Source organism: Protopterus annectens, chromosome 9.part0, assembly GCF_019279795.1.
Source record: "Protopterus annectens isolate FY-2018-M chromosome 9.part0, PAN1.0, whole genome shotgun sequence".
Lineage (NCBI taxonomy): Eukaryota > Metazoa > Chordata > Ceratodontiformes > Protopteridae > Protopterus > Protopterus annectens.
The window spans coordinates 475871512-475890019 of record NC_056743.1 but is presented as its reverse complement, the minus strand read 5'-3'; the positions used below and the strand labels follow the sequence as shown (position 1 = coordinate 475890019).

General features: G+C 38.2%; 1 protein-coding gene across 1 annotated transcript in view; it reads left to right on the top strand.

Annotated features, from left to right (window-relative positions):
• The window catches only part of ANXA4 (annexin A4), a gene marked incomplete in the record, with an annotated part of 219510 nt that overhangs the window by 6359 nt on the left and 194643 nt on the right, over positions 1-18508 (top strand). Inside the window, 1 exon segment of the mRNA XM_044083017.1 lies at positions 15163-15220. Within this exon segment, the coding sequence (XP_043938952.1) occupies positions 15212-15220 (9 nt within the window).

The window sequence follows — 18508 nt, the reverse complement described above, 5'->3', positions numbered from 1 at the left end:
ATATACACCCTTACATCTAGAAAGTAGAGAATTGTAGTGGCAACTCAAGTTGGATGCATGCCATGTGCCTGGTCTCAATGGTTCTTTGAACCTGGCCTGTTTACTGAAGTTAAAAAGACTCCATAGGTGATCTGTTGAAACCCCACACCACTCTTCAGGGGTTTACATATATTTTACATATTTTGTTGTTGAATGTTAGTCTCTTCATTTTATCACTGGAGTTTTATTCGAGCTCAACATTGTGGTCCATGTTACCCTAGTTCATGCAATCTATTAGTAGTAATATTTCACGTTTTTAGTATACACTTTATACATATGGCCTGACAGTAACTGTGAGTGCTTTTTTATTTAATTTTAGTTTCCCAATTCGACAGTGGGCACATTTTATAGTTGTTTAGAATTTATTTGTTTATTTTTACAGGCTGCTCAGATTTTGTGTGTGCATGTATACATTGTCCTTTAGCAACCTGCTTTTTTGTGAGATGTTATCAATGTTTGGTCTTTCATTGTTCATTTAAATGTACTCTGTCATTTATTGTATTCCAGTATTTTTTCTTGTGCTGGGGCTTTAAATCTGCAGGAGTTTCAAACATGTGACTTGCTCTTAATTAGTGAGTTGTTTAAAATGTCTTGAGGGTGAGGTACTGTTTGCTTGTTTGTTCTTTGAGGAAGTCGGACTGTGAGCCGACGAAAAGCGTATGTTTTTAACGGCTTAAAATAAACCTGTCTTTTTACATTTCCATTGAGTTGGACTTTATATCTGGAGTGGAATTGAGTTTTGGACTTTGGAGTGTTTGTTGGTTCTGTACAGCGTTTTTCCGTTTTCCCTGATTTAATTGAAGCACTTAGGTTTACTATGTCGGTTATTGCATATTGATCAGAAGTGACCAGTTTCAGGCCCTGCCCAGTATACATAAAGATACAAGAGGTATGAGTAACAAAATAAATTTCAAAAAGTATCTAGACAGAAACCATAACTCACCAAGGAATGTAGGAACATGGATGATAGTGCTCTCGTCTGTCAATTTCAAACCATTTCAAAAAAGTAAGTATTAATGTGTATAGACATAATTGTTGAAAACAGCCAAAAGTCAAAGAATATAAAATGTATTAATAAATTGGCAAATGACGCTAGTTACAGGGGGCAGGTGAGAGGTTAAGAAAGAGACATGTACATATATAGATGAAACTCTGGTCAGCAGTCCAGTGGCTTGAGACTTAGATAATCATGAACATAGCTGGGAGTATATATTGATGAAGTTGTGATTAAGCTTTGGCATCTGCTTTGGTTTGTAATGTAGGGTATGAATTTAGCATGATTAGAGAGCTTTTAGTAGGAAGGGAGAGTTACACAGATTGGAGGCTAGGAGAACCAAGCCATGGTCGGTGCATTTGAAGATGAGTTGTAGGTACTTTGTAACCTTGTCCTATGTGAGGAACTTAAAAGGTTGTATGATGGGATGTGGTAATGAGTTTAGCAGACAATGGGGATAGGGTATCTTGGTTTAATAACGTGAAAAACAATGGAGCCTAATAGGAAGTTGGCAGTTTGTTTCATGGAGAAGTAGTTGGCCTTTTGGTTGACCCAGTGGTGTACTTGTCATTGGGAGTTTGCCATGAAGAGTCTGATTTTGTTTGTGATGGATTGAAGGGATTTTGTGTGGTAAGATGTAGCTGTTGCCAGCAAGCCATTTGCTAAGCCTGCAATAAAGATGCCTTTGCCAATGGTGGCTGTTGGGGGGGGGGGGGGGGGTAGTGGGATATTTTATGGGCCCTGAGTAAAATAGAATTAATTTTATACTTTTCTTTATGTGAATTTGAGTGTTTAGGTATTGATTTAAGACAAATACTGAGATATTTGAATGACATTCTCAGATGGGGGATTAACGAGTCGTTTATATAGTGTTTTGTGGGATTTTGAGAGTTTCTGGAAGGTTACAGATGTTATGGTCTTGATTTGTTGAGGTTAAGTAAGAGCTTCTTTGAACTGAGCCAAGTGATGAGAGATACAAGACCTAACTGGCGTTGTTCCTAAAGTAAGTTTTGGTTTATTTTGGACCTGAAAATGATTGCATCATCTATTCTAAGGTAACAGGACATTGTGGAAGATCCAGATTGTTTAATTTGTTAGAAAAAAGAAAAATGATGTGGATATGTGTGTATCTCATTCAGTTCTGAAGAACCTCATAGTGGAGTTTCTGAATGCATTGAAGAAACTGAGTGAGAGGGGGCTGTTAGTGTTGACCACTAATCTGCCCTGTCATCTTGCCCCGTAAGTGTTTTGGGGAATGTAGTAAGGAACACATTTGGTTATTAGTGAGTTGGCTTTGCCATCTAATGGCCTGTTTAGCAATGTTCTTTGAGAATCCTTTTGAGTCGCACTCCGGAAGACAGTGTCAAGCAGATTAAGGAGTTCTTCAGTAAGCCAAACTATTCAGCTGTTTTTGAATAGAACAGAATTTTTTTTTTTTTTTGTATTAATCTTTGTGTACTTCAGAAATTCTCTTTCACCTGATGTTCTTATTTACTCATGTAATTTCTAATGTTACAGTCTGTCATGGTAGTCATGATAGTGCATCACAAAACATTAAATGATGAGCACATTTGGTAAATCCGTACAAGTTTGTTTATGCATTCATATTTGAATGTGTGGCTTGACCTGTGCTGGTTGGTAAGCAGAATAATGCTATTGTACAGGTAATTATTGAAGTCTTACCTGAAACACATCCATCCGGTTCTACAGCCTGTGTTTCTTGAGGTGTAGATTAATTGCAGGTTTTTCTAAGTGCAGCAACCACCCTTGTGAAAGGATTTGGCTAGAATCGGAGAAACTGGATTATGTCAATGTGCATATTATAGAGTGCAGGAGAGATAGGGTAGAAGAAAAATTGTTGTAAGCAGGATATCTTAAGGTATTTTAATGAAATATTAAGACATATGGAGGGCTTATCATGTGAACTTGGAAGGTGGTTAGGGTCAGGAGCTGTTCTGTGTAAACATTTTTTACAGAAAGGGGTGGTAGCTTGGTAGCTGCATGTAATACCCCCAGCAGAAGTGACATGGGTGAATTTGTTGGAATAATTTAGGAATGCACAAACTGAGTTGGGAGAGCTCTAGTGATAAGAATGAAAAACTGTAAAAGCCATCTGACTTATTTTTTCTCGGTAGGGGGGCCATGAAACTGTAGCCCATAATTGCTGATATGATTGAAAGCCGATTTTTCTCATACAGTAATTGTAAGTGAACTTTTGTAATAGTGATATAGATGTCCACACATTCCCTCATAGTATTCTGGCTGTCAGATGTCTGTTGTTGGTACATTTACCTGGACATTCAGGTCACTTTCAAGAATACAGTATACTTTCAGTTTGTATGACATTCCTGTGGAATATAATGAATTTAGTTTATTTGTTCGTTGGTACTTTTTTTGCACTTTTATTTTTAAATGAGGTACTTTACAGTGGGAAGCACTAACTTTGATATACAGCGCAGTAACCCTTAAATGTTGGCAGTGATACAAATGCTTGTTTTATTCCATGCTAGGAGTTTCTTTCCATTTTGTCTTGTGGGATTAGCCTTACTTGGGCAGTTCTGCCTTTAAACAAACAATAATGAAAAATGGCATGTGTTCTGTGACTTTTTTATTTATTTTTGGGAGAATATTTTTCCTCTTTATATGAATCCGTGAATCTGTAGAAACAGGAGTACTTCATTGAGAAATATGTTGACGAGTAAGTGATATTGTGAGACTCCATCCACTGCAGTAGTTGCACGTATAGTTTGTATTGTGAAAACTCCACACTGTATTTCAAAATCTTTTTGGCAGTCAGTGGTCTTCTGCTTTCTGTTTTGTTCCTCTGAATTTTATTTGTAAAACTGGCTTGGGGGGGTGAATGGGTCTGGCAAACTGGAGACCTAGACAAGGCGGGAACACTGGCCTTAAGTATTTTGGCTACTGTGAGTTGGAGGAATTTTCCTGCTTGGGGGGGGGGATGTTTCCTATTGGTTGATTGACCTCCATCCTTGACCGTGTTATGTGTCTTAGGCAGGTATATGCCTCAGGTAAGCTGTGGGTTCTCTATCTCTGGAGTAAGGAATGGCAGTGTCACAAGAAGCGCTGCTGTTCTACCTGTCCTGAAAAGCTTTAACCAGGGTCATTGGTGTGTGAGTGCAAAATTAGTAGGTGTCAGGACTATGATATTTAAGGTATAATGTTAGAAATTAATAAATTCCTTTTTCCTTAAAGGAAAATATTTAATATCCGTAGAGGAGACTAAATAATGAAAAGAAGCCCCATTGCCGTTTACATTAATGCTGTTGTTTGTCTTTCGGCTTTTCCCGGTTAGGGGTCACCACAGCCGAACTCCGGTCCGCTAATGATTGGCAGTAGATTTTCACGAACGCTGAGGTGCCAGCTCGATGTCCAACCTTCAACGAAGGCACGCCCATTTATGCATGTCTTTCGAACGCCACCCAACCGCGAGGAGGACATGCAGACTCCACACAAAAGGCACTCCAGCCGAGAATCGAATGGGAGAACCTCTTGCTGTAAGGCAACAACGCTACCGCTGCAGCACCGCGGCATAAGTGCCGTTAAAGTGCTGTTTACATAAATCATACTGTAAAATAACATTTTGAACAATTATGGTCTCATTTAATAATGACTGTAATATTGCACAAATCTAAGTAATTTTTGTTGTTAACCAGTTTTTAATACAACATAGTACTAGTGGTAGCACATTGTACGAATCTTGAAGTGCTTATCCTGGTTAAGAGTATAGCATAGTGTAATGAAGTTAGCAGTCTGCTGTATTATACAGAAAGTACAGATTATAAATGAAGGAGGTTTTGGAATGCTGTGCTGGTTACATCCTAACTTTTTTATGGTGGGAACTTAACATGGATGTCCTTACCGTGTGGTGTTCTGCTTTATTGTTGACTTGTGGTGCAGGAAGGAAAGTGACATGTGCCTCCAGCTACCTATTCAGTACTTTGCTGCTCCCTTCAATTGCTGTGCACAGCTTTCTTTGTATGCCAGCAACTTACTCAAGATACATGGTGCTATTGCAACATGGGTGGACACAGCAGGTTGCATAATGCAGTCTTATTTATGAATGGCTTCAGAAAACTGAATGTAAGCATGTCTGCTAAAGCAGTTTCACATAGCTTTAAAAGTTATGAGTGGGGAGGGGTTCTTCTGTGGATGCAGGTTTATTTCAGTTGATAGCATTTAGTTAGTTAATATGGAGAGGACTATAGCCAGGTAATAAGTTTCCTTGAGCTGACACAGAAGGTGTGGGGTATACCTCTAGACACAGAACACTGATGTTATAGGAAATGAGGGGTGGTTTGTTTTCATAATGACATTAGTTTACTTTAAACATTTATGATGTGGGGGGACCCTAGGTAGATATAATCAAGGAGAGGACATGAATCCCTAGACTATTGCATGATGGAATATTAGTGGACAGTACACAGACACACATCTTGTTACCGCAATAAACAAATCTCAACCTTTCAAGATTTTGTATTTGTAGTATAATGCTTTTATTTTAAACTTGATAAGAGAGCATGACCAAATTATTCCATATCTGTTTTACTGCTTTTCTCAAATATTGAGAGAACCCCTTCCAAGATAATCACCCCCACCCCAAACCAGGTGCTGTAAGTTCTAACTAGGATATATATTTAGGTGGAGGAGTGTGGATTAACTTCCTCTCTCATGAAAGGTGTGGCACTTTGAATACAAAAAAGGCTTTAATGTTAATTTACTTAATGGATTATTGATTAAGTGAAGGGACCATTCATGGACTCTCTTCAGCCATGATGTAAGCCACAAAGGTCAGGGTAAAGGTTTGTGTGTTTGTGTAAAAATGTTCTAGTTTAGTGAGCCATACTGGAATGCAGTCGAGGACTTGGCTCTTGCATAGAGCACACCTCTTGGAAAAGAAATAATGTTCATCAGTGTTGCAGTAGCTTCTAGCTATAGGAGATGTATTGTGCCAACAATTGGGCCCCAAGACAGTATATAATAAATTATTTGACTTTCCTCTTGCCTCTATGTCCGCTGGAGCATGAGACTGCTAGTATAAGAGAGGACATACAAGCGTCAAAGTTCTGTTAGATGCCAGTCTGTGCTGTGGTTTTAGTACTGCAGTCTGCTAGTGCATCATTTTCTGGGCAGAAGTATACACCTCAGGGGATCTTCCCTTTACTTTTGACTTGAAAGTAGTGGCAAGACTTTGTCGAGCAAGAAAAGGACATGCCTGTGTGGTAGGTAAATATCTTACAAGGATCGCCACGTGGCTTTTGCATTTTGTTTAGGGGAGTCACATGACCGTTATCAAAAGATTTGTCATTCTTTTGCACACAAGGCAATTTATAATTTGCTAAGTAGTTTATTTTGAACCAGAACTCAAAGGCTGTTGGTTATTCCTCCATGGAAACTAAGTATACAAAAGTAGAGTGTGAAGCAACCCTGTCTTCAGTCTCTCTCTACTGGTTGCAGACTTCTGCTGTGGCCATCTCTGAGTCCTCATACCCATCAGTTTGGGGTTCTGGACATTTCTGGTGCTGCTTCATAGTATGCCATTGGGGGTCTGGAACAGGAGACCTGCTCCTTCACCTGATCCCAAGCTGTCACTGAGATGGCTGAATACAGCTCTTCAGATATTTGAAGGTCTGGGTGGGACAGTTTAAATTTTAATCTGAGAGGAGATGGCTGGCTCATTCATGGATGTTTGGATGCCCAATACATAAAGACCATTATTTTGGATACGTCAGGAAGAACAGTCGCAAAATACAAAAGACTTCTGCCCGCTTTCTTCTCTGGGTGGTACAAACGTTACTTTGAGTGGTGTAATTTTACCAAGTGGCTTTTCAAGGCAGTTCAGTCTCTGCAATTTTCTCCATTCCCTGCATACTTGACAAGTAAAACCGTCATGTGAGGCTGATTCTCATTCAGAAAATGAAGAAAAGGGTCTTGATCATGATTCTCATGTCCGCACCTGTTCTTATTGAGTAAGAATCTTGGGAGAACATTTAATCAAACTCTCAATTTGAGGAGGTTTCTTATTTAGACACTATTTCAAGAATGAAAGACGTTTTTCAGTAAGAGTTGAAAACTATGCAGTCATTGATTTTTCCCTAAATCCTTTGCTATTCCACTGGATATAGAAGTCCTAGAGGAAATGTTTAATTCGGTCTGTTCCTCAACTGATGTCCACCCTCCTGCTTTTCTAAAAAACCTGATTGGTAATATACAGTGGCTGAATCTCTGTATCTGTTTTGAAACCTGTAATTTCTTCCAACCCAGTACTTACTGACACAGATGGAGGAACTCTTCACAGATACTGAGAGGAGGTGTATACTTTTTATACCTTTGCCTTTAGGCGAATAATCTACTTGCCATTTTCTAGACATGAATCTGGTGATTTCTAAATTAACTTCTTTGGAAGCTAAATTTTCCCAGGTCACTAAACACACTCTTGAGACTGTTCTGGAAACTGCATGAGCAGCTGTAGGCTGTTGAGCAGAACACTGTAGCAGACATGCTGAGCAGATCCAGGACAGACCCTCACAAATGAATGTTAAACTCACTCAGTGGCCTTCCAGAAGATTATCCACCTGTGGCAACTCCCCAAGTAGATCTGTTTGTCTCCATTTCCAACAGACAAAGAAATTATGTGCCAGGTAACCTTGCAGAGGCTTGGCAAACAGATGTTTGTTTTTCTTTTCCCAAGGATAGGAATGCACCTTTATGCCTCCCCTCCCCTTTCCACTGCTAACCAGAGCTCTTTTAAAGATGCATAAGCCTAGGGTTGCCACCTTTTCAAATGGCCAAAGTGGGACATTTTTGGTACAAACATCAGATTTTACAGGCCGACACATACCCACGGTTAATACAAAGGTTAGAACTTAACTTTTTTGCCTAAATAAAAGCTTATTCTTGTAGCATTTTAGTTGCTTATTGTTTCTTATAACAACGTTTAGGTATTTTAGATACAGAATAACTGTTTTATGCAACTATTACATAAAATATAGGAAATAATTTTGTCCTAAAATCTCAGGACATTTGCCATTTTTACACTTTTTTTTCTCTGAACACAACTGTCCAAAGAGGGACTGTCCCTCGCAAAGTGGGACAGGTGGTAACCCTACATAAGACTCTCCAAAAGATAATTCTGTTTTGGCTCAGACAACATTGTTTCTACCTTCTCATGAAACTCTCCAAGGATATTTAGCACAAAACGTCCTTACAGGGGGTTACTGATCCAACTTGGTCTACAGAAGCTGCACATGACTGCCTGATAGGAGTTTGATCCCATTTAGGCACTTTTTTCTTGAGGACATGCAGTAGGTGCTTAATTTGGCAAAGTGGAGAAGATTTTATAGTTGTTGCCACATGAGAGTACAGCATGTGTCATGAGTGGAGGCTCCTGCCTTCTCCAGTACCTGTGTGAATTGCTCAGATAAGGCCTGTCTTTTATGCTGCCATCAAGTTGCATCTATTGGCCATTTCTGCTGGTCTGCCATTGAATTCCCCACATTCTTCCCTCTTACAAGTAAAGCAGTTTATGAAGAGGGTATTAAATAGTCATCTCCATAGAAAGTAGGTGGTTTCACCATATGGGATCCTAATGTTTTGTTCTGGAACACCTAACCCTTCTACCCATAGAACTAACTTTTCACACAATTGAAATTCTTAACATGGACTTTTTTGCCAAAATTGGACCAGTAAGCTCCTGTATCTGTCCAACCCTTCCTTCTCTTGCACAAGAACCGTTCAACCTTAACAAACCTTTCATTTATGTCCAAAGTAGTTTCTGAATTTACATTAAATCAACCTATCCATCTTATTGTGTTCTTTCCTGAACCACAAAACGGAGGAGAAAAGATCTTCATACTTCTGATGCCAACAGGCAACTCTGATACTTGGATACTGTTTGTGCTTTACAAGGAACTATTCTCTTAAAATTCTGTTACAACCTTGGTTAACTTTTAAATATACTGAAATCCCTCTCACTTGAACCTCTAGCCATAAATTGGTTCAAATCTTACTTAGACAATAGACAACAGGCTGTGCTATGGGATAATTATCTACGCACCTCCCTATTTCCCTAGGTGTTCCTCAGGGCTCCATATTAGGCCTGCTCCTATTTTCCATTTTTATTAATGACTTTCACTCAGCAATTCCTGACACCACCTATATTCAATACGCAGATGACTCCACAATAATTTGTTCAGCCACTTCTCCAACTGAACTAGTCCCTTACCCAAAAAGCATTCAATACAGTAGGACAATGTTTTTTTAACCGCAGCCTCCTCCTAAATCCCACCAAAATTAATTGTGTTAATTAATTGTTAATTGTGTTAATTTCATTGTCCTATCTAGGAGCTTATCTCCCCGGGCCTCTACTGAAAATGGACATGTATCCAGTTAGACTAGCCCGGTCAACAAATGTAAAATAAAATAAACTTTCCCTAGGACACTACAACATTGAAATTTCTTGCAAATATTTGTAAAAAGCTGGTCTTCATTTTCAGGAGCTTTGTAAGCATGTTATTAAACTTCCTAAGCATTCCCATGAAGCTTCACTCCACGGCTGATGTGCAAGACTCCCTTACTGCCTTTTGTCCTGCCTCCTTGCAGGTATCCATATATAATCATACCTGTAAGCTACAGATTTTTGGTGTAAATTCCATCTTCCAATTAAAATGCTTATCTTAAAAAAAAAAAAAAAAAAAAAAAAAAAAAAAAAAAAATTCCCTTGTTTCTCTCTACTGCAGCATCTGATGATAAAAACTGGAGAATGCAGACTTCGTACATTTTCCTGCATCCTTTATAAAATTGTGTACATCTTGTGTACAGTCTGCATAAAAAAATTAACGTATCCATTCATCATAAAAAATGCAAAAACTAATTTTATCTATTGAGTCACTTGGTGGACAAGTTATACTGATGTTTTCCATATATTCCCATTGTATAAAAAAAAGAATGCTTCAACAAGAATGACGTTTTGTGTACATCATCCTATATTAAAAAAATGGCAGATGTTTTGTCATACTTTAGTGCAGACTGCAGCCTAAAAAATAGAATTAGAGCATTAAGAATCATCCAGTGTTTATTTAAGAATTCTGCGCTAGATATTAATCGGTACTTTCCAAATAGTTCTTGGTGAAAAACTGAAATACCCCAGGGAAAAAAAACATAAATGGAGAAATGAAGGAAAGACTGCATTTGGAAAACTGATCGGCTGTGTCAGTCATGAGGCTGGACACTGCTTCATCAGCGTACTGAATCATTTAGTCAATGCTGAATTATGGCAGTGACTTGCAAAAGCAGCATAGCCCGCAGCATTCATATGTATTTGTTTTTATGGAATTTGGAAAGCCTTTGTAGTAGAATAACAATAGACCATGACATGTTAACTTTTCTGCATTGTTACAGTAATTGTTTGTTGTACCTTCATATTTCTTTTTTTTTTTTTTTTTTTTTTTTTTTTTTTTGGCTTACCACCTTCTTACTTAACCCATTCTTTCCCTCTTCCCAGAAACACTGGGAATAATCCGAGTCCTCTGTAGGGCAGTCATTCAGGCAGACATGATTGTTTGAACATTTAATGGCATTGTGAGTATGAGGGTGTTTAATTTGGACCTAACTGCATCCTTCTGCAGGGGAGGTGCAGTCTGCATCCCTGCAGGGGCTTCAGTACCTTTCCCATTGGGGTACATACTTCTGCATGCACATTTATGAAGTCTACTGTTAAGCAGTGACTTTGAGCCAAATGCCCATCACCAGTCCAGAATTTGCATCATCCATCTTCTGAAGAATTGACATTCTGTGGCCTGCTCCACCTTGCATACCACCTGGATGGGTACACTGTGCCAGCTCATCAGCTTGGAGAACTTCTACTTATAGCTGGGTCACTGGGGCCCTTTTCAGAGTTTTATTCATGTGTTACATGAGATGACGACTGTGCCTGCAGTGTTTTTTGTTTTGTCTGCATTTTAAATTCTTCCCTTTTTACCAGAAGAAGGCATGCTGGGAGTCCTAAAGTTGTAAGGCAATATATTGAAGCTGGCAGGTATAGCTTGTATTTTGGCTGCATAAAATACATTTTTAGCCAGGCCTGGCACATTGCTTTTTCCAGTTTCCATCACAACATGAGATGACTTCTTAAAATGTGTGTGTATTTAGTATGTGTAGTTTAGTTTTTTGAAGGTAGTTGGATTTCCACAGTAATTACAAAAGTATTGAATGGTTACAGGTAAGAAAGTGGTATACTGGGGTGCCACACTTTTTCAGTCCTCTAAAAACAGTGCTGCTTTCTGTTCGACCACCATTACTCCCTGCTAAACATGCAGGTATAACAATTTTGACTGCTCTAACACTGTAGTATTACTACATGAAATTTGTAGTAAGGTTTACTTGTAAATCCAGCAGCTGTGAAATGTAGAACAGAATGCAAAACTGTTAGAACTGAGTCTACTATGGAAATTGTGTCCTGAACTGCAGCTTGCTTATGATGTCAAAAGTTATGTAGCCTGCTGCACCAGAATGTGTCTAGTTTGGGGAGTGCTTTAAAAAAATAATAATTCTCTCTCTCTTGTCTTCATCACTATTAAATCTAAATTATAATTAAAGGTCAGCTGCACCCAAATGTTGAACAGTTTTAACCACATTTTGAAGCTTTCTTTACTGATGTCCCTACGTTGCTAATTTGTTAATCCAAAATGGTGTCTTGCAAACTGTCCCTTGTTGAGGTGTGTCCCCTAATGAGTGTCTTTTTAATATTAATTTAGAGAGGCAAAATAAGTTTTCCATGGTTTTGGTTTTAGATTCCTGGGTCAGCAGCAAGCTGGCCAAAAAATACTTTGAGTTGAAACCTGAAGGTAGGAGATAATACTGAAATGCTACTGGGGGGTGGGAGTGGCAGAGCACCTTATAACCCCCATGCAGAGGGCTGAATCCCCCCCCCCCCATGTAATATAACTAACTATTGGGCCCCTCTAATTTTGGGGATTCATCTTATTTGAACATCTACCCTCTTAGTGATGTTTTCCCATTTCGGTTGCACCATTTTCTGATGTGAAGGCATAGAGATTTGTCACTTTCACAAACTACTAGCCGTTGAGAAGCTTAATTGCTATAAATCTATGTTAATTTCTGTCTGCATACACACACACTCACAAACCTTGTATGTATATTTGTTTGTGTGAATTCTTGAAAGTTAATGATTTGACCTCTTACTGCAAGAGAAACCTTATTCAACAGACTTGGAAAGTGTTGGAAATACAGGGTGCTTTTTCTTTTTAACTAATATTTCTTGTATTAGAGTATATTTATGTTATGATTTGCCATGCAAAAGCATGGAAGCACGCCGTTAATTGTTTTATCTGCTGGTATCAACCATCTTGCTGGAAACCCGAAACATCTAGCATCTAAAACACCAACAATCACAAACATGTATATATACTTTTTAGTTTCTCTGATTTTACTTAATTTTTCTCCATAACCTCATCGACAAAATTATGTTATGATGGGTATTGTGCAATGATTTACATACAAATAGAAAATGTAAACACTGTTTTTCTGTAGAGGAGAAACTTCTTTGTGTTTTTACCACTACATCATAGATTTGTATGTTAATTTTCTATGTGAGGTGTACTACCTGCAAGAGGTAGTAGACAGGTTGCATTTCTTGGAATTAAAACTATTACTGATGCATTTTGCATGGAAATACAGTAGCTAATACATTTTGGTAGTGGGGCATTTTGGTCTTTAATGATATGGATGGTATTTTAAGCTCTGAGAAGAACAGAGAGCCACTTTATTAAGGTAATAAAATGCAAAAACACACATTTTGCATTAAAATGTATCATTTAGTTTTGCATGTGGTAAGGAAGTTGTGTCCATCTCCAAAGGTCTGTCTTTTTTTTTTTTTTTTTTTACATTTGCCTCTGTTCGTGACCAGTAATATGTTGAAACATCAGTATTATGTAAGATTATAGCGCCCTTTACTTTTTCTGACTTTTTTGGTTTATCTACTTAAAATGAAAAATCAGGTTTCAGGATACAAAGCTTATGATGTTATCTTTAATTGAAAGAACTCCTGGTTGTGTTTTTTTGGCTGTTTTTATACTAATAGACCAAACAATACCACTCTGCCATGAAGGACTAATGGTTGCCAAGAAACACAAACAATATGCAAAAAAAAAAAAAAAAAAACTTGGGATCCGAAAACACAAGCTAAAAGTAGAAACGCTTTATTCCGGTAAGCACTTACGCACCTAATAATCGGTGCTTCATCAGACCAAGAATAAATAACATAGTACATTCTAAACTCACAAGATGTCACATGTTTAAAAACAACCAATAACACACTGCAAGCTTTACTTTGGTTTCTGTGTTTATATTATAAACATATCAGGGATGCATACTATTCTCTGCTCAGAATGTTTTTCTGACTTGCTTTCCTATATAATGTAGTACAAAATGTAAAGTCTGGATTCCTAAGAACTTTAAAGTCTAAAAACTCAATGCTGTCTCTCGAGTATTGATATAACTTTATAAACTGATCATACTATGCAAGAACAGTACAAACTCGTGTAGGAGTCGGTGGAGCCCATCCGCAATCTCCTATATAACTTAATGAAAGGTAAAAACTGCTCACATCTTTGAATATTATCGTGTTCCCACTGAGCCAAGACCATGGTGAAGTAGCCATTGGCACATTTTTTTACGCAAAATTATATTTCCAATTTTTAAAAGCAGTTATTGTTTTACTTTTGCAGACATTTCTTTGCTTCAGTTACCATCTGTGTCAGGATGCTAAGGCTATAACCACATAATTGCTTTCTTGTTTAATAATCTCTATGTTTTTTAACTTAACTGTGCTCTCTGTAAAGCAAGTGTGTTATGACATGAAACAACTAAGTAGTGGGTGGAGCTGTCAGCATGAGGCATGTTGGACAACTTTGCTTTCCATGGAAACGTAAGAGTTGGATTCCATCATGAATTCTTGGGTTTTGAATATGGATTGCATTTGAAATCCCAGTAACTGCAGCTCTTGACATTTGTATTTAACCTTTTTTGACTGTTTCCACTAGATTAATAACCTCTCTTCAAAGGAAAAGTGATGTGGTATTTATAAAACTAGGGAAATTTGGCCAGGGTATCCGGAACTTCCATTATGCTTTTCTATAGGTGTAGTGTTATCTTTTTTTTTTTTTTATGTCCACCTGAGCTACCAACAGCTCAAGGATAATGCCATCTTGTTCTTTAGTTTCATTTTTTTCTGCATAACTTTTAAACGCTGAGGTGTACACCATTTCATGACCAAGAATGGGGTTTTACCTAACTAGGACCAGCTTCAAAAACTGCAACATCATTGCCTGTTTTTAATAGTCCTTATCTCCCAACCGAAAAGCTTGCTGTCGCTGGCATCATAAAAAGCGTGCAATTTTTTTTTTTTTTTTTTTTTAAATTATTTGATTCTTTTTTTAGAAACTTCACCTTCCCAGTTTAAATGTTTAACTGCCCTGTTGTCTGTCTTGGTCTCCCTTTTTTTTTTTTCCCGTCTGCCTTTTGAATGGTCTTATTTCAATAGCTTGTTGAGACATTATTACTCTTATGCCTTGTGATTTAAATTGTGACATTACTTGTGGATTGTATTTGCTAATGCTGTAGTGAAGCATTTCTTTTTTTTTTTCAGATTAAATTTGCATGTGTTTTAGAACATATGGGACTGCAGGTTGTACCAAGTTACAGAAACATACTAGTTATTTGAATATGCTTCCCATCAGCTTTCTGGGACACAGTGACATCTACAGAAATTGTGTGCTGCTCTTTCGGTTGCCGTTCATAATCTATGTACCATATCAGTCTACATATTTCTTTATATAGAGGAATGTCACTCTGTCTTTACCTGAATGCACTACCGAGCATACTGTGGGCAGACACACACAGTAGTAGATAGAGATGAGTGAATTTCCATTCTTGGTACAGTAACATACACCGTATTTCCTTATTGTATGGGCATTACTGAGAGTGCTTCATGATCCTTTTCTCTGTCATACGCTGGTCATCAATCAAGTTATCCCTCTGCTTTTTTTTGTACTAAATGATATGTATTAAAATGTTTTTCTTTTTGTTTACAGACTTTGAATTTAAACACACTGACCTTTACATCACCATCATCTTGCAGTCATGGCATCGGTAAGTGCAATCACTTTGTGGTATACTTTGAATTAAATTCCAAGGTCAAAATCCATTTAAATTTAGTCAGTTAAGCAAACATGGAAATTTTACTTTATTAAACAAAGTATCCCTTTGTAAAAACTTTAATTAGTGTTAGAAACAGAAAATACTTTTTTGCTAATTCGAATAGCAGGACTATTGACCTTGTAATTTATAGACTTTTCTTATTTCTTTAAATCTGTTTTGTGCTGTTAATGATTATCTGTTTTCTCTGACTTGGAACACTGTGAAATATAGTAACACAAGACATTCACTCTTCATGCAGACTTTGCATAATGAAATATTCTTATATGATTTGACGTACAGTCTGTTAGTACTTTGAAACAGACCAGCATTCAGTTGTCCCTTCATGCATTTTACTTGATAATGTTCACAGGTTGACTGTTGTCCATTTGCCCATGACCAGGTTGGCTTTGCAAGAATCACCGTCTCCTTCCAAGGATGGGTGAGCCAACAACTGACATTCACTCCTGTACTCCCCTGCTATTCCAGTGAGTGATGTTCTATGTCAGATTAGGCCATTTGAATCAGTCTGGGAATCCTGTCCGTGTGCAGCAGAGGTGGGTGGAAGTGGAATTCTGAACATTTTGCTTCCTTTTTTTAAAGGATGGTAATTGGTAGAGAAGGAAGCGTAGTATCAAGGTCTTGAGGCAAGACTCTCGCCTCTAGCTTTTGGAAGTTTGCTTTCCTCCCTTGCAGTGCATAATGCTGTGAGGTAAAAATGGATTCTGCTTCCAGGTGTAAAATGTACTGCAGGCAACTGAGGTGTGCATGTGGCATTATTTCCCTGTGCAGGTTGTCTGTTGGTTATTTTTGGCAGGTAAATTGACCACCTAGACCTGTACAGTGAGCTGATGGCATGTCTCTACTCAACTAGATCATCCCACTTGGCCTGCTCATGGAGTAGGATTCACTCTCCTGATTTTATTTACCTTATTGTGGTATTGCCTTGTCACTATTTGGAAGAGTCCCTGATTTCAGTACTGACTTGGGAGAGCATGGCAAACTAGATGGCTGATTATTTTAAAAAATGTGTAACTTAATCTGCTCTCTGGACCAAGAACTTTTAAAGTCAAAGCTTTTGAAAGTGGACACCCACTTTGAGTAGTCTGATATACTTGTCACCTTCTGATCTGGTTTTGGGAGAACATGAGCTAGCTCAGTAACTGGTGATCTAAACATGCCAGCACTGGATTTGTCTGATTTTATTGTAGGGTCAAAGGCAGGGTTTGGTCCATGGGAGGGAAATTGTTCACACAGGCTTTTCAGGTACTGTTAGATTGTTCTCATGTGCTTCCTAAAATTTGGAACCAGGAGGAAGGCACAGAATGTGTATCTTGTTTTCCCTGTATTGAGGTGATTTTTTTTTTTTGTTTGAGATGGAACAAATAAATTAGGTGTATGTTTTTGAACAGTTGAGCTTCTTTATTATGTAGAATGGCCCCTAAGAATTTCTTCCATTGTGCATGGCTTAGACTGAACATTTTTCATTGATATCCCTAGATTTTGAAAATGTTGTACATTCAAGTTTAGTGTTTTTTTAAATGGAAAAACAGAAGGGGGGTTGTATCAAGCCATATTCTAATCGTGGTTAAACATGAACCCCTTTCACCCATAAAGGAGTATACTGGAGCCAAACATTGGTGAAAACCCTAATCACAGTAGAAAGACCAAAATGAGAAGAAGATAAACTGGTGGTTGGAGTCTCCCATCTTTATTGTTTCATACTGCATTCTTTTTTTGCCCTTCTATGCCGGCTAGCTGTCAGACAGACATTGCCTACTAATCCGAGGTCCATTTGTTATGGCCTTGCTGTAGCTGATTTGGTGACTGTTTAGTAGTGGTGGTGAGAGCTGACCAGGGAACTACCATCCATGGTGGGTGATTGGTTTGGTGCTTGCATAATCTACGTTGTGAAAGCTTGATGTATGACGGTTCCTGCTGTACCACCCCTATGACTTGTGCACACTTCTGTGCATGAGTTACAAATGCAACATCTGTGCCATGTACAGCTTAGTTGCTTTTGCCCATTTAGTGAATGCTGAAACACAGCGCTGCCCGCTTGGCAATTGTTTCTGCTACCTGACTTTTAATTCTCCCTCCACTAGTTGTTTCATATTTAGGGCTGTAAACCATCTCTGAACATCTGATTTGTAGTGACTGCTTCATCCCTCTGCAACAAGGAGCTGGTTGTTCCCACTTTGTCTAAACCTTTCAGTAGATTTTTGAAAATGGATATCTTGGGCTGTGTGAAGGTAATAACTAAATATTCACCCATTATCTTTAAAGTAATGAGACAGGCATCCATCAGTAACAGTGTAGGAAAGACCTATGTGGCTTGCAAGAGGAACGTCTCTACTGCTATTTATCTCTTTAAACTTTAACAGTGTAGGATAGGTTTCCACTAATCTTTTTCATCCTGTTCATTAGTGTCCCTTTCCCTTTTCTGGAAAGGAGACTGCTAATTGTTTGCATTCCATTAGTTTTTATTGTTGGTAGTATATGTTGCAACTGATTTTTTTTGTGATAAAATGGACATCTTTGAATGGAGACACTTGAGCAAATTAACCGGTGCATACCACCTCCAATACCATTTTCTCTGGCCATGTGAAAACACTATGGCTTATACATGTGTTTCCCCATCTCTCAGGATATCTGGAAGTCATGGGAGGGAAATTGGGTCTCTGGCATGTAGATACAGTGCCATATTCCTTTTGTTACAGGGGGAGCTGTCTCGTCATTTACTGCATAGTTTGTGAATTTGAGCCTTTTTTAATCCCCTTAAGGACTGTTGCTTCTACTTTATGAAACTGTACCGCCAGGCTTAGTTTGTTTCGTATGAAAAGAATAAATCTTAAGGTAGCACCTTCACTGTCTAGGAATTGGAGTCACTGTCTAGGAAGTGGAGTGTTGAACAGTTATTAAACTGACTGCATCAGTCGGTGTTGCATAAAAGCTGTTCTTGTGCAGCTAGGGCATTGAGGATTTTTCCCTTTATATTTGGTAACTAGGTAAGCCCATTGGGAGCCAGTGCCCTATTTCTGGGGTGACCCCCCCCCCCCAGAGCACTGTCTGGTTAAGGGGCTTTCCTAGAGTAGCACAATAGGCAAATGGAAAATTGAGTTAGTCATACCTGGAACGTGTTATAAAAGCAGAAGCTCCCTAACAGAGTAAAGTTTCTATCACAAATTGGTGTGGGAGGATGGATGTCATGTCAATTTAGAATAAGTAGGCTGTAAATGTTTA